This window comes from Leucopleurus acutus (genome assembly GCF_964270905.1).
Source record: "Leucopleurus acutus genome assembly, chromosome: 1".
Classification (NCBI taxonomy): domain Eukaryota; kingdom Metazoa; phylum Chordata; class Mammalia; order Artiodactyla; family Delphinidae; genus Leucopleurus; species Leucopleurus acutus.
In genome coordinates, this window is record NC_139142.1 from 4,945,016 (window position 1) to 4,960,980 (window position 15,965).

Here is a 15,965-nt window from a genome sequence, read left to right on the forward strand (position 1 = left end):
CCCTTAGTCAGACATTGTTCGGTTTGGGATTCTGTAACTCATGAAACTAGAGTTTCACAAATGGTTGTGCAAGGGAAATAAGCCAGTTACAAAAGGACAAATACTGGAGGATTCCACTTATATGAGGTCCCTAGAGTAATCAAATTCTTAGAGACAGAAAGTGAATGGAGGGTGCCAGGGCCAGAGGAGGGAAGAATGGGATTTACTGTTTAATGGGGACAAAGTTTCAGTTTTGCAAAACGAAGAGTTCTGTGGACAGATGCTCGTGACGGTTGCACAACCATGTGAATGCACTTCATGCCGCTGAACTGTACACTTGAAAATGGTTAACAGGGTCAATTTCATGTGGTGCATTTTACCACAATTAAAAACCAAAAAAGTGTTCTAAGAAGAGCAAGAGAGTAATAAATGGGATGAGGCTGCTGGAGAAAAATGGAAAGAACCAGAACTACCGACAGAAAGACTGACCAGTTTCCTTAATGCTTGGTCACCGCAGGGGAGCGGGCCACGTACAGAGCGTGCTAAAACTTTCTAAGTGGGCAATTACCAGACCAAATGACCGCTTCATATTTCCACTCTGAAATGACTCACTCTTTGGTTCAGCACACAGGGGCTGAGGGTCCACGATGCGTTCCTCTGGGAACTGCTGGTCTGGAGGGAAACCAAGGTTTGCAGCGCACCGGGCTCGGGGCACCAAGAGAACCTCGCCTAAATTCAATATGCACCAGGGAGGCCTCCAGGGCATGAAGCCAGGCTCTAAAGGTAAAGAAGGATTGGGGAAGGGTCCCTGCAGGGAGGGCAGGGGCACAGCATGTGAGGACGCACGTCAACCAGCCCTGCGCCTCCAGACACTACCCGGAGCCCAGGGGGCAGCCTCCAAGGCACCTGGGAGGAGAGGCCGCCCTGGGTCAGGGAAGCAGGCGCGAGGTTGTTCACGGACTCAGCCCTGCATCCTCAGAGCCATGGGTAGCTTCCACGGGACTTTGGGTAACTCAGAGATAAACGAGACTCCTGCTTTAGAAAGTGCGTTAGTGGTGTGACTTGAAGGGAAACGTGGGTGAAGACAAGAACTTGTTCGGAGACCCTCTCAGCACCCCAGTGGAAGGAACTCAGATCTGTGTGTGGCCCCTCCCAGAAGCAAGGGGCCAATGAAAAACACCTCCCACACCCCTTCGTGTCTGGGACCGGTCCCATCTTTTGATCCGTTGCTCATTCATCAAACACAACTGAGCACTTTGTAGCCTGTGGACCGTGGAGCCAGATGCCTGGGTTCAAATCCCAGCTCTGAAAAGGACCAGCCAGGCGACCTTAAGCAAGTTACTTAAACTTTTAGGGCTCCGTGTCCTCACCAGTCACAACGCAGATGATCACAGCAGCCACCTCAAAGGCGTGGAATGAGGGTTAAACAGGGGACACCTGTAAGTGCTCAGACTCTGTGACACCTGAGGCTGCCTGGTGGGACCTTCAGCACGGCCTGCGTCTCCCGCTCCTCCCCTGCCATGCCACGCACACACACACGCGCACATGCATGGTGCCCGGCAGGGGGCAGAGAAAGATGAATGGGACGTGGCCCCCACTCTGAAGAAGCACAAGCTCTGGCTGGGAAATAACAACCCTGTAGTGTCAGAGCTATAATTAAGTACAAGATGCAGTGTGAACACGTATTTTTATATAATTAAATTATATCAACTCAATACGAGGCCGTTTTCTAGGAAGGCAAAGAAATGACACACAGAGCAGATTTTAGTCTTTGAGAGCAGCGGAGTGCGGGCAAGGCTGCGTAATTACTTTCTAAAGGACCAATTTGGTGAAGCCACGCTCACAGATCATCATCTTTATTATAGTGCCCCTACATTCCCAGGGGAGCAGTCTCCATGTTTTATACACGGGATAGGTAAGCATTACAAGAAACTTGATATTACACGAAGTATCATCGCTAAGGTCCATTCCTAAGGATTTTCAACTGTTGCTGACACTGTAATTGGGCTAATATGTACAGAGATGCTACGGCATAAGACAGTTCTAACTATACCTAACTGCTTCTCGTCTGGAGCATATTTTTCTAGAAATGGTAAAATTCTTGTTACACAAAATAACTTTGGGGGGTTAATTTAACAGTCCAAACTTTTTTTTTTTTTTTTTTTTTTTGCAGTATGCGGGCCTCTCACTGCTGTGGCCTCTCCCGTTGCGGAGCACAGGCTCCGGACGCGCAGGCTCAGCGGCCATGGCTCACGGGCCCAGCCGCTCCGCGGCATGTGGGATCTTCCCGGACCGGGGCACGAACCCGCGTCCCCTGCATCGGCAGGCAGACTCTCAACCACTGCGCCACCAGGGAAGCCCAGTCCAAACTTTTTTTTCCTGCTAAAAATGCCGGTTTTGCCAAGAACTGCTTCCTCGTGTCAGTTCCTTTGGCTGAATGTAATTTGTGTTGTCTGTTAAACCACCCCAGGCTTTTTGCAAATGTTTCTACTTATTGATTCAAGTGGACCCGTGTCCAGCTGGGGCTTTCTGTACTGTTTGTGCAGGGGAGTCTGACTCCATCTGGCCAGTCTCTGCACTGTCCCACATCCGTATGTTTCTGGGTTTTACCCGTAATGTTTCCTTGCCTGCGATGCCTAAGTCTACTGGTTCTTTGATGAGGAAGAGAGTTAAATGTCACACGTGTGTGCATGTGTATCTACATTCCTGTGACATGGGTACCAATATGTATGCACGTGTACTTATATACATATGAGATATATAATATCAAATATGTATACACATTATTTCAAGCACATAGAAAAGCGGCATGAGTGCTTTCCCTGTTTAACCTCAATTTAGTGCACGTTACATGGGAAGTGTTTCGACTGGTGTGTGTGTATTTCACACACACACAGTATCCGTCAGGAAACCCACCAGGCGCAGGCTCAGCTTAGGAGCAGAAAAAGCACAAACGTGACCCCCGGGAGCCTCTGCCCGGAAAGTGGTACCAGTCTAACGGGAAATTTGAAAAAAACCCGCCATGACAGGCCTCTGGGATCATCATGATGACGGGTTTACGTGGCCACCCAGAAAGGACACCTCACAACACGCGGGAGCCGGGGCGGTGGCAGGCGAAGGAGCTCGGAGTCGGCTGAGACAGGCAGCTGCACCCCTGGGGGCTTTGGGCGCCAAAGGGGAAGGAGGGGGCCCTGAAGGCTCTGCAACAGGAGGTGGTTTTCCAGATCAGATCTGTCTTCTAGGAGGAGCATTCCCAGCAGCTAATTTCACCTTAGGTGAGCTCATCTTCAACGTGGATTCTGTTACCGTCTGTATACTGACGGCTCTCAAACTTTTTATCTCCAGTCCGGACGTCTCCCAGGCTCCGGTCCCCACACCCTACAGCCTACTCAGCCCGTCAGCTTCTACGTCCCACAAGCCCCAACTGAACCATCGTCCACATGCCGGTCCTTCTAGGTCCTTCTGTCTCGGCCCATGGCACTCACTTGGGTGGATGAGTCAGGAGCCAGGGCGGCATCCCTGATTCCTCCTCCTCCCGCTTGTAATGACTTAAGTCCAGGTGAGGTCAGCCCCTAAGTACCCCCTCTGGTGGAAATCACCATCGCCCCTCCCTGCGTTCACACCACAGCCTCCCTCCTCCACCCTCCCCTGCTCTTCCGGCCACCCTCCATGCTCCAGGGACAGCCGTCCTCCAAAAATTCCTGCATATCTGACCACGTCACTCTCTTGCCTCAGAATTCTCCAGCACATTCTCTCTGCTCCTTGGAAAGAAGACCAAACTCCTCAATGTGGCCGAAAGGCCCCACAGGACACACCGAGCCTCATTTCAAGCTCTGCTCCTTTTTCTTTCACCACAGGAGACTTTCTTTCAGTTTCCAAAAGGTCCTTCCCCCCGCCCCCACTCCGGGCTTCCCACCCAGTCTGGAATGCTCTTGCCCGCCCTCTCCCCAACCCCTGTCAGTGAGTAGCTTCCACTCATCCCAGAAAGAGCTCACACAGGCCTTCCTCAGCCCGAAGCCTGGCCACACGCCTTACGCTTCTTCTCAGCACCATCTATTCCCGGGGTCATTAAACAACTTGTGAACATGATGACGAGCGGCCAGTTCCCCAAGAGCAACTCCGGCTTCCTGAAAGCAAGGACCACGTGGACCTGGCGTGTGGCTGGAACCCTCAGATCCATGTAACGATGAGCACGGTGGGTACTCGACCACTTGTTCAATAAGAAAAGGAGCTGAGACTGGAGGCAGAAAGGCTAGCGTGGGGCTGCAGTCCTTACAACAAACCCCAGATGAGAATGGACCAAGGTCTGAGCTAATGCGCAGGGAGAAATGGTGAGATACTTGGAGAGCAGAACCTCCCAGGCCCATGGAGATGGGAGGCCGGGAGAAAGAGTGTAGGACAATGACTAGGGCAATCTAATGTTTCTAGGGAAAACCATGTTTTAAACATTTTTCATTGTCCTGTGCACATTGTAGGGATTCACTCGAAATCGGCTCCACTTGCCAAGTGAACTTAAAGGCCTCTCTCTCCATGAATGCGTGCCTAACCGTCTCTATCCTCATTATCTTTAATGTGAGCCGCCCATTGTCCTGGAAAGGTTTTCTGTGGGAATAATTTGCAGTCCAGGACAATAATGCCTTCCCCTCCAGAGGGCACAGCATGAAGGACACAGCCAGTCCTGGACCACACCGCAATGATGCACAATGATCTGGCCCCCACGCCCCGGAGGGCTGGCACCTCCCGTTCTCTCCCCCTCCGCAGGTAGCCACGGTCTCCTGTGGAACTCCCCACTGTGGGCAGGCTCTGGGCTTGGCGTCCCTGCCCTGTTGCACCATCCAAGGGTAACGGTCAAATGTGCCCCTTCACAGAGGGGGTAGTTTATTAAAGTCAGAGAGTTTACATCTTTTCCAGAAAACTGGCAGAAAAAAATGTGCTATTGCATTTTAAGACACGACTAAGTACTCTGTAAAAATGTGGTTTTCCACACAAATAGTATTTTCCAGTAAAGATACAGCTTGAGAGGAAACACAATAGGAAGTATGTCTACCTAACTCTTAATGGAAAAATAAATACTTTAAAGAAAGACAAACTTCTAAAGAGCTATTTCCTTAAAGTAAACCAAGGAGGATGTGTGCTGGCTCCTGCTGGCACATAAGGACAGACCCAGTCCTACATGATATTAAAACAAGCATGCTGCTTTCAGCAGAATATTAAATGTACGTGTCCAATATCTAGTGAGAAAAACATGAAGCTCTGGGGGGACGGTATATTGATAACAATTATATAGCATTTAAGGTTTATAGCATACTTCTTTATTATCCATGTTTCTGGTGGCATTTAAAACACTTTACAAATCCTAGAAATCCTCTATTAATAAGCCAGGATTTTTAAGATGAATAACCACAGTTTTCCTGAAAGAATTTTTGTAAGCAGTACAAATTACCATTGATTTTAAGTCCTTGGAGAAGCTGCTTTTAATAAAAGCAATGCTTTAATGTTCAATTTTCGATGCTATCCATGATTAAGTTTTCACGCTTCTAGTTTTATAGCTCGAACAGACTGTAGAAACAAAGACGTTATTTTTCTTTTATCCATCCTCCACTCAACTAAAATCTTTATTTTTTTAAAAGACTATATGAAAAGGCTTACACCATCTCAAAAATTAATAACCGACTAATGGTTACTTTTAAGCATAGTTTCGTGAATTCTCCACCAAAATGCTTGGGTCTGTTCATAATGTCATAAATGCTCGTGGTTTGGCTATAAAATAAAATTCCTTGCCGGAATACCAAGTGTACCAATTAGAAGTTCTTGCTTAGCACGGGTGCTTGCTATGCACTCTCCCATGAAAGCATTTTCTATAGATTTTGCTATCAGAGAAAGCCTAAATCAGTCCTCTGCCGCCACATAAGAATACGTACGAGGTCTGAAAATACTTCACGTTGTTGAGTTGAGTGATTTCCTCACACGAGGTCCTTGATGCTGTTTCAAACCCAACTATTTGCCAACCTGAAAATCCTATCCTAATCACAGTAAAGAGAAAGTGGTCAGAATTACAGATGCCAAACTATTTCTAAGATTTTAAATAAAGTATTCTTAACTCCCCAAATATAAATGTTTAGAAATGAAAACAAGTTTTCATTTCACAACTAGAAAAAAATAAATGGCAGTAGCTCAAAAGATTGTTATACTGACTTCAGAATGTCATTGGGAGCAGCAGGTTGTGAGTGTGGACTTGACCAGCCATGGTTATTAACAGGTAGCACCTGCAGGGGAAGAAGCCCAGCTACACCAGGAAGTGGTAGATACGCCATGCATAGGATTTAGAAGGAAGCTGATAAGGTCTCTCACAACACCTTTCCAGGCAAGATGGAAAAAAAGCTATCAGCCAGAATCATAACCTTTAAGGCAATGACTAACTTCCACGTTATTATAACACTGAAATATTTTACGTAAGTGTTGGGATTATTTACAGCATTACAATACAGATTACAATCATCTTGGGCTGGAGGAAATTCCTCCTCAAAAAGAAAATGTAAAAGTAAGCAAAAAAGGGCTTAGCCTCAACATAAGAAAGGCCATATATGACAAACCCACAGCCAACATCATTCTCAATGGTGAAAAAATGAAACCATTTCCACTAAGATCAGGAAAAAGACAAGGTTGTCCCCTCTCACCACTATTATTCAACATAGTTTTGGAAGTTTTAGCCACAGCAATCAGAGAAGAAAAAGAAATAAAAGGAATCCAAATTGGAAAAGAAGAAGTAAAGCTGTCACTGTTTGCAGATGACATGATACTACACACAGAGAATCCTTAAGATGCTACCAGAAAACTACTAGGGCTAATCAATGAATTCGGTAAAGTAGTAGGATACAAAATTAATGCATAGAAATCTCTTGCATACCTATACAATAATGATGAAAAATCTGAAGGAGATATTAAGGAAACACTCCCATTTACCACTGCAACAAAAAGAATAAAATACCTAGCCAAACATAAACACCTAGGAATAAACTTACCTAAGGAGACAAAAGACCTGTATGCAGAAAACTATAAAACACTGATGAAAGAAATTAAAGGTGATACAAACAGACTGAGAGATATACCATGTGCTTGGATTGGAAGAATCAACATTGCTAAAATGACTATACTACCCAAAGCAATACAATCCCTATCAAACTACCATTGGCATTTTTCACAGAGCTAGAACAAAAAATTTCCCAATTTGTATGGAAACACAAAAGACCCCGAATAGCCAAAGCAATCTTGAAAAAGAAAAACGGAGCTGGAGGAATCAGGCTCGCTGACTTCAGACTATACTACAAAGCTACAGTAATCAAGACAGTACGGTACTGGCACAAAAACAGAAATATAGAGTGATGGAACAGGATAGAAAACTAAGAGATAAACCCACGCACATATGGTCACCTTATTTTTGATAAAAGAGGCAAAAATATACAATGGAGAAAAGAGAGCCTCTTCAATAAGTGGTGCTGGGAAAACTGGACAGCTACATGTAAAAGAATGAAATTAGAACACTCCCTAACACCATATACAAAAATAAACTCAAAACGGATTAAGGACCTAAATGTAAGGCCAGACACTATAAAACTCTTAGAGGAAAACACAGGCAGAACACCCTATGACACAAATCACAGCAAGATCCTTTTTGACCCACCTCCTAGAGAAATGGAAATAAAACCAAAACTAAACAAATGGGACCTAATGAAACTTAAAAAATCTTTTGCACAGCAAAGGAAACCATAAATGACGAAAAGACAACCCTCAGAATGGGAGAAAATATTAGCAAACGAAGAAATTGACAAAGGATTAATCTCCAAAATTTACAAGCAGCTCATGCAGCTCAATAACAAAAAAACAACCCAATCCAAAAATGGGCAGAAGACCTAAATAGACATTTCTCCAAAGAAGATACACAGATTGCCAACAAACACATGAAAGGATGCTCAACATCACTAATCATTAGAGAAATGCAAATCAAAACTACAATGAGGTATCACCTCACACCAGTCAGAATGGCCATCATCAAAAATTCTACAAACAGTAAATGCTGGAGAGGGTGTGGAGAAAAGGGAACCCTCTTGCACTGTTGGTAGGAATGAATATTGATACGGCCACTATGCAGAACAGTATGGAAGTTCCTTCAAAAACTAAAAAGAGAACTACCATACGACCCAGCAATCCCACTACTTGTCATATACCCTGAGAAAACCATAATTCAAAAAGAGTCATGGGACTTCCCTGGTGGTGCAGTGGTTAAGAATCCACCTGCCAATGCAGGGGACCCAGATTGGATCCCTGGTCTGGGAAGATCCTACAGGCCACAGAGCAACTAAGCCCGTGCACCACAACTACTGAGCCCACGTGCCACAACTACTGAAGCCCACGCTCCTAGAGTCTCTGCTCCACAACAAGAGAAGCCACCACAATGAGAAGCCCGCGCACCGCAATGAAGACCCAACACAGCCAAACATTAATTAATTAATTAATTAATTAATTAATTAATTAATTAATTTTTAAAACGTCATGTACCACAATTTCATTGCAGCTCTATTTACAATAGCCAGGACATGGAAGCAACCTAAGTGTCCATCGACAGATGAATGGATAAAGAAGATGTGGCACATATACACAATGGAATATTACTCGGCCATAAAAAGAAATGAAATTGAGTTATTTGTAGTGAGGTCGATGGACCTAGAGTCTGTCCTACAGAGTGAAGTAAGTCAGAAAGAGAAAAACAAATACTGTATGCTAGCACATATATATGGAATCTAAAAAAAAAAAAAGTTCTGAAGAACCTAGGGGCAGGACAGGAATAAAGACGCAGATGTAGAGAATGGACTTGAGGACACGGGGAGGGGGAAGGGTAAGCTGGGACGTAGTGAGAGAGTGGCATGGACATATATACACTACCAAATGTAAAACAGACAGCTAGTGGTAAGCAGCCGCATAGCACAGGGATATCAGCTCAGTGCTTTGTGACCACACAGAGGGGTGGGATAGGGAGGGTGGGAGGGAGGGAGCTGCAAGAGGGAGGAGATATGGGGATATATGTATACGTATAGCTGATTCACTGTTATACAGCAGAAACTGACACACCATTGTAAAGCAACTATACTCCAATAAAGATGTTCAAAAAAAAGAAAAAGGGCTTAGCCACAGTACATGTAAAACAGACAAGAATTTTAGGTGAAAACCAGTAAGAGGTAACAATGTGAAGTGACAAGCAAAAGAGTTAATACGATCTTGGGCTGCATTATTAGAAGTATAGACTGTAGAACATGGGAGGTGAAGTGTCTGGCTCTACTTTGCTCTATTTAAAAACCATGCTTGGAATACAACATCCAGTAGTGTCACATTTAAAAAGCCGTATAGAATAAAGAAAACAAACGTAGACCAGGAAAACCAGGACGATTAAGGGTCTAAAACTGTGTCTTGTGAGGAATTTTTTTCTTTTTTAATGGTAATGTTTAGCTGGAAGAAGACTTGAGAAAGAGCCATCATGACTGTCTTCAAACATGGGACAACCTAGCACATGGAAAACAGATTAAACCTATTTTCTCTGGACCCAAGGGACAGAACTGGGGCCAAACTTTGACTGCATTTAGGAACTGACAGTCTGAATTATACAAAGAAGGAATGGATGGCATGGAGCGACAGTGAGTTTCCAGTCCCTTGGAACTGCTCGAACGTGGGTTGAATAACCTTTGGAGCATCCCCCCATGGAACAGAGATTTCAAGCTTTGGAGGGATGGGTGGATTGAATCAGTGGAGGGCAAGACAGGCGAGGAGGACCAAAGAGCGCTGCCCTCTCCCCACTTCAGCTGGAGCTGCTCCCTGTTTATCTGCTTAACGTTTGGATTCCTGGGTGAGCTGTACTTTGAAGGAACAGTCAAAGGCTTAAGAAAGTAAACCATGAGATGAGATCACCTTTTTGGTCCCCTTGAACGCTGAGACTCTTATAACCTATGGCAACTAAGCAGGAGTGCGCATTGACTTGTTTTGATGATCTGTGACTGATGAGAGAATCAAAAGTGACTCACAGAAATGAAACAGCAACACTATGTTCTTCCCACCCACTTCCTTCCCTCTTTCATCCAGCTCCTTGACTCCCTATTCTTATATCAGCAAGGTATAATAAAAAGAGCTTGACATTTAGATTTCAAAAAATCCAGGTTGGTTCCTCAAAAATGTTAAACCCAGAGTTACCATATGCCCCAGCAATTCCACTCCTAGGTATTGACCAATGAGGAATGAAAACACCTGTTCACACAAAAACTTGGACATGAATGTTCCAAGTAGTATTATTCATGATTGTCAAAAAGTAGGAACAACCTAAATGCCTATCAACTGGTGAATGGATAAATAAAATGTGATCTATTCATACAGTGGAATGTTACTTGTCCATATAAAGGAATAAAGTACTGACACATGCTATAGCATGGATGAACCCTGAAACATTATGCTAAGTGAAAGAAGCCAGACACATAAGGCCAAATAGTATATGATTCCATTTATATTAAATATGCAGAATCTATAGAAACAGAAAGTAGGTTAGTAGTTACCAGGGGCTAGGGCAACAGGGAATACGTCCTTGTGGGTCCTGGGGTTTCTTTGGGGAGGTGATGAAAATGTTCTAAAATTAGATAATGTTGATGCTGGCTCAATTCTGTGAATATACTGAAAGCCACTTAACTGTACACTTTAAAAGGGTGAATTTTTATAGAATGTGAATTCTATGCCTCTATAGCTGTTATTAAAACAAAGAAATCACACTGGTATCCAAGCTTTACTAGCTGTGTGGCCTTATAAAGTCAGAAAAATCTCTTTGAGCGTCAATTTCTTCCTACGTAAAAGAGGATGGTAATTCCACCTATGTCAAGGGAAGGCTCTGAAGAAAACAATGGAATGAAGGATGGTCAGTATTTCCCAAACGACAAACTGTCTTATAAATGCCAGCTTTAGTCCACTTTCCAACTACTGTAGTTTTTCTTAGGGCAATAAAAGAAGTTTGTGATTTCTAGCTCACTTTACAGAGTTCTAAACAGTTTGAAGAAAAAACATAGCACACATTTTCTACTTAAATGAGAAGGCCAGTATCTAAAAGATGAGAATGGATAGTCTTTTCAGGAGGCTAGATACTGCCTACATTCACATTTAATATCCATTACAAATGAAGTAGGAGAGATAGTAAGGAAAAACAGTATAAGGATAAAAGAGATTTCACTCATTACAACGTTTTTCTTCCTTCCTTCTCATTTTTGTTACTAACTTCTATCTTTATCTCACCAGGAGTACGTTAACTGTGACAGTCATACAAGTAAGAAGTATGGGTTGTATGTTCTGAAGCTAATATACAACTATGACTTTTTAGTTCCTGTCACTAGCAAAAGCATGGAGTGTACCCAACATATGAAAATTTATGAGTTCATCTATTACACTGCTGTAGTCCTGCCAATGTCATGTAAATCTCTAATTTAAAAAGAAAAAAATTTTTTTCAATGTAGCTAATAAAACATCCAAATGTTTAATTTAGTTCTTGGTGAAATGGTGTTTCTGTGATCCACTGCTTTAATTGAATCATCATAGTCATTAACTGGATTGTATTCATTTATATTTTCACTTAATGGAAGCCTCTTAGAAATGAATAATTTCACATCAAAACATCTGCTGCCTAAGACATCACCAGTTAACACTCATTTCTGCCTGATAGGCTACCCTTGCTTTAAACTTTATTCATAAGGTAACCCAAAAATAAACACAGAGCTGAGCTTTTTAAGAAAAGCAATTCAACAGTTGTGATTTGATTGTATTTTGAACTGATCCTATTGCTTGATTCTAGCTATTTTAAAGTCCTTTTTTTTCAAGGCTGGTTGGGGGAAGGATGGACTAGGACTTCGGGATTAGCAGATGCAAACTGTTACATATAGAAGGGATAAATAACAAGGTCCTACTGTATAGCACACGGAACTATATTCAGTATCCTGAGATAACCCATAATGGAAAAGAATATGAAAAATAATGTATATACTGTATAACGGAGTCACTTTGCTGTACAGCAGAATTTAACACAACATTGTATTGATAAATCAACTATGCTTCAATAAATAAATAATAAAGTCATTTTTCTTTAAACTGTTAGCCATACAATATAAGAGCTGGTTTTTACTTTCTTCTAGACGCCGTTACCAGTAAAATTCCTTACCGATATCGCTAACCTAGCAATTAACAAGAAAAGGCAGAAGACCAAAACATTCATGAATAGATGTGTAGGTCAACTTCATGACTGAGCGGCTGTTCAGAAACAATATGACCAGCCCCAAACAACTGCTCCAATATGTGGAGAGTAAAACCGTTCCCATGACTCTAAACTATGTATTGTATAAAGGATTCCAGTGGCCAGTAGAGTACCAAATACATTCTGTCTGCCTTCAACTCTGAAATGTTGCTAAATGTGGAGAGAGAGCCAAAACTTTCTTCCTTTCCACTGAAGAGGGCATTACAAGTTAATGAAGGCTCACATGTGATTAATAGGACAATTATAAGCTGCCCAAGCTATCAGAATACATACTCTTCCATGAAAAAGATGATACATTTCACCAGAGATTAAAATATCATTACAGAGGATGAATCAACCCAGTGATCTTTATTGCCAAGGCTAATACCTCCAATTTGCAAACAGGTGTTGAATAACTAGAAAAATTCCCCTAAATCACAATTACAATTGCAAAATAAATTGCTCGAGTTGTCAAAGCATCTAGAATTCCACGTTATTCCGACTGCACCATAAGCAAATTCCATAAAACACACATTTTTTTTCTTTAACAAACTTTTGGGATCCTCTAATAAAGCAGTAAATCCGACATATAAAAAACTGTATGGTTAACTTTTGTGCATGAATTATCACACATCATGTTCTGATAAACTAGGCAGTCTGCTGTGAAAATCTTTTTCAACCCTGCTAGGGAGATTAAAATCTTTCAAGCATGTAGGATTTTATATTTTTTTAAAGATGCCATATTGGTAGCTATTAATATTTCCTTCCTGTAAAAATAAATAAATAAATCTATCACCTCGTAAACAAAACAGTCGAAACACTTTTAAGTCTGGTTCACTTTGCCTGTCCATTTAAAAAGCTCTAGATTGCATGAAACTGTGATGATTTCATCAAAGTAGAACTGAATGGATCCTGAGGGTCCACCCGCGACAAACACTGCGCACATCCTCGAAGGAGTGTTTCGTTATTAAGTGATTTGTTTTCCGAGTTCTTCATCCAGACATTTCCAAACAGATGTGAGTTTGGAAGCAGAAAGCAACACGTCCCCCGGAGCCCCGGGGCGGCCGGGCCTCCCCGCGCGCTGCCCGGCCGGTGCGCTCCCGCGCGGGTCTCCCCGGGATCGGCCGCCCCGCGCGCACTGGCCGAAGCCGGAACGGGAGCCGGGCGGGGCGGGGCGGGGGCGCAGCGAGGCGCGGCCCGGGGCCCGCGGCCCAGCACAATGCGCCCGCGGCGGCGGGAACCGCGCGCCCCTCCGCAGCAACTTTGCACGGCCTCCCCGGCCGCCCGGCCTCGCCCCTCGGCCCGTTCCCGGCCGCGGCCCCCGCCCAGCCGGCCGCCGCCCCTCACCGTTGCAGAACTGGAGCAGCGAGGATGTGTCGTACAGGCTGCTGTAGCTCGAGAAGCCGTCCTCCATGCTGAGGCCGCCGGGCAGCGCCCGCTTCCCCGGCCCGGCCGCGCCGCCGCCGCTCACCCCCACACTGAGCCGCGCCGAGCCGCGGCCGGCGCTGGCGCTGGGGCCGGCCCTGCTGTGGCGGCGGCCGCTGCCGGTTACCATGGCAACCCCGGGCCCGCCGCCGCCGCCGCGCTAGCCCGGCGCCCGCTCTGCCCGCCAGGGGGCGGCCTCCGCGGGGGACGTGGCCGGGCGGGGACGGGACGGGGCGGGGACGCGGCCGGGCGGGGCTGCCGGGTCCCGGGAGCCCAGGGCGGCGCGCGGCCGGGGCCAAGATGCTGCGGGAGCGCCGCGGCCAGGCCCCGCCTCCCCGCGCGGTCGCTAGCGCCCCCCAGGAGGGCGGGACGCGTGGGGCGCGGGGACAAAGGAGAGGCGGAGACGTGGGAGCGGGCGCGCGGGGAGCGAGGTTGTCGACCCGGCCAGGGCAACCCCTCCTGCGACGCCGGAGACCACGCTCCCCGGGGGCGCTATCACCGCGCCCGCGGGCGGCTCCGGGACCAAACATGGACAGCTCGCGAGCTCATTTCGGCTGTCTTTCCACGTAGCAGCAACTCCGCTTTTGGCCACGTCCTGCGAGGCTCGTCCCTCTTTCCGCACGTCTTCCGCCGCAGCATGGCCCTGCCTCGAGTGAGAATTAGCGCAGGGCTTGTAACTCCACTCTTGGGCCGATAAAAGATGCGGTTCCCACTTCAAAAAGAGGCCCTGGTAATGTCAGGCTGGAAAGGCTGCGGCCTTTAAAGGAGCTAAAACATCTGCTCTGTTCTCTCCCCCTCTGATCAGCCCCTGGGGTGCAGATTTGTCACATTACACACTTGTTAGCTTGTTACAGGACCCACGGAAATCTGTATTTACTCTATCTCAGAGAGACGAAGAGTTGGGACAAAATATCATAGTAGGAGATAAATGCACAAATCCACGGGTTTGTAACTTTTCCATTCCCTGAGGACACATGCCAGGTTAATGGTTTGAGTTTCAGTGCCCATGGCCTGAAGTAAAGATACTGGCAAATAACAAATCAGGATGCAAGAGAGAAGAATATGAGTTTGGTGATCCTCTGGCTTTGTCCAAAACAGACCGCATAACATTTATGCTCCCGGTTACACAATAGTTATAATTCACTTACATGTAAAATTCTGAGTGGGTCCGAGTTGTAGGTGTTAATTCCTGTAGGTTGAACACAAGTAGGTGAAATGAGAACCGAGTAAAAAGTTACTATTAGGAAAACCTGGGGGCCTCACTGGGGTTCAGAGGCGGATAGAGGCCTGTCTTTGCAAAAGCAGAAGATGCTGTCAGGGATGGGGCTCTGGTGGTGTGCCTGGTGTGTTTGGCACATGGGATAGCATGACTGGCATTAGATGCTGTGGGCAGAAGGGAGAGGTTGAAGCCCTTATCCAGGTCCCGGTCAGGGAAACCAAGCAGAGAAAACAAGAGGGATTGTTAATGGGAAAAGTACATGGGGAGGTGGAGGGCTCGCTCAAGGGCTGCAGGTGCTGTGGGTTTGACTGTGACCTGGTGTTTGAAGGGCAGCGTTAGTGATTGTGGAGGAGAGAAGGAGCAGGGCCTGCTGACAGGCCAAGGGCTGGCCGGACAAGAGCAGACAGCTAGTGGGAAATGAGTGCGCAGAGAGAGAGAGGGGCACGGTAAGAGAGGTCCCGAGAGCCAGCAGAGGAGCCTGAGCCAGACCTGGCAGCAGGCGGAGGGAGGCTGGCACAAGCAGTGTTAGAGATGAGTCTGAGTGTGAATCGGACCACAGGGGCCGTGCCCTGAAGCTGGAGCAGCCCAGGGTGTCTGCAGCGCTCCAGAAACCAGACACTCAGGGCCCAGACAGTCAGAGGGAAGAATGGCTGAGGGACCAGCCAGAGGGAAACTGCTCCAGGACGATACAGCTGGAGAGACAGAGAGGCCAAGCAAGCAAGGACAGCAAACCTCCTGTTAGAAATGCCCCATAGCAACGGGGGATGCAGACCAGCTGGCCAGTGAAAGAATGGGGATGCGGGAATTGTCAGCAAAGAGGCTGTACATGAACTGTAAAGGAAAGAATGGAAGGTCAGAAAGGAGCTGGGAATATCCTTGGAAAGGGAGAAGGACAGTCCGAAGGAGCTGTCAAAGAGGCAGGACGATCAGCCTAGCGGGTTGTCTCATTAAGCGAAGAGCACAGAAATTTGCAAGGAGGTGGGCTTTTTCACAGGTTTCTCTAGAGGACAGGTCAAAGAGGATGAGCCTGGGGAAAGG

The 15,965-nt window shown here is 45.9% G+C and overlaps 1 protein-coding gene across 2 annotated transcripts in view; it reads right to left on the reverse strand.

Moving 5' to 3' along the window:
• The window catches only part of EML1 (EMAP like 1), a 141,616-nt gene extending 127,853 nt beyond the window's left edge, over positions 1-13,763 (reverse strand). For both annotated transcript variants that reach the window (XM_082839422.1, XM_082839421.1), the window contains exon 1: positions 13,631-13,763. In XM_082839422.1, coding sequence (XP_082695548.1) covers positions 13,631-13,697 — 67 coding nt within the window. In that variant the 5' untranslated portion in view covers positions 13,698-13,763. The remainder of the gene's footprint in view (positions 1-13,630) is intronic.
• Positions 13,764-15,965: the final 2,202 nt, after the last annotated feature.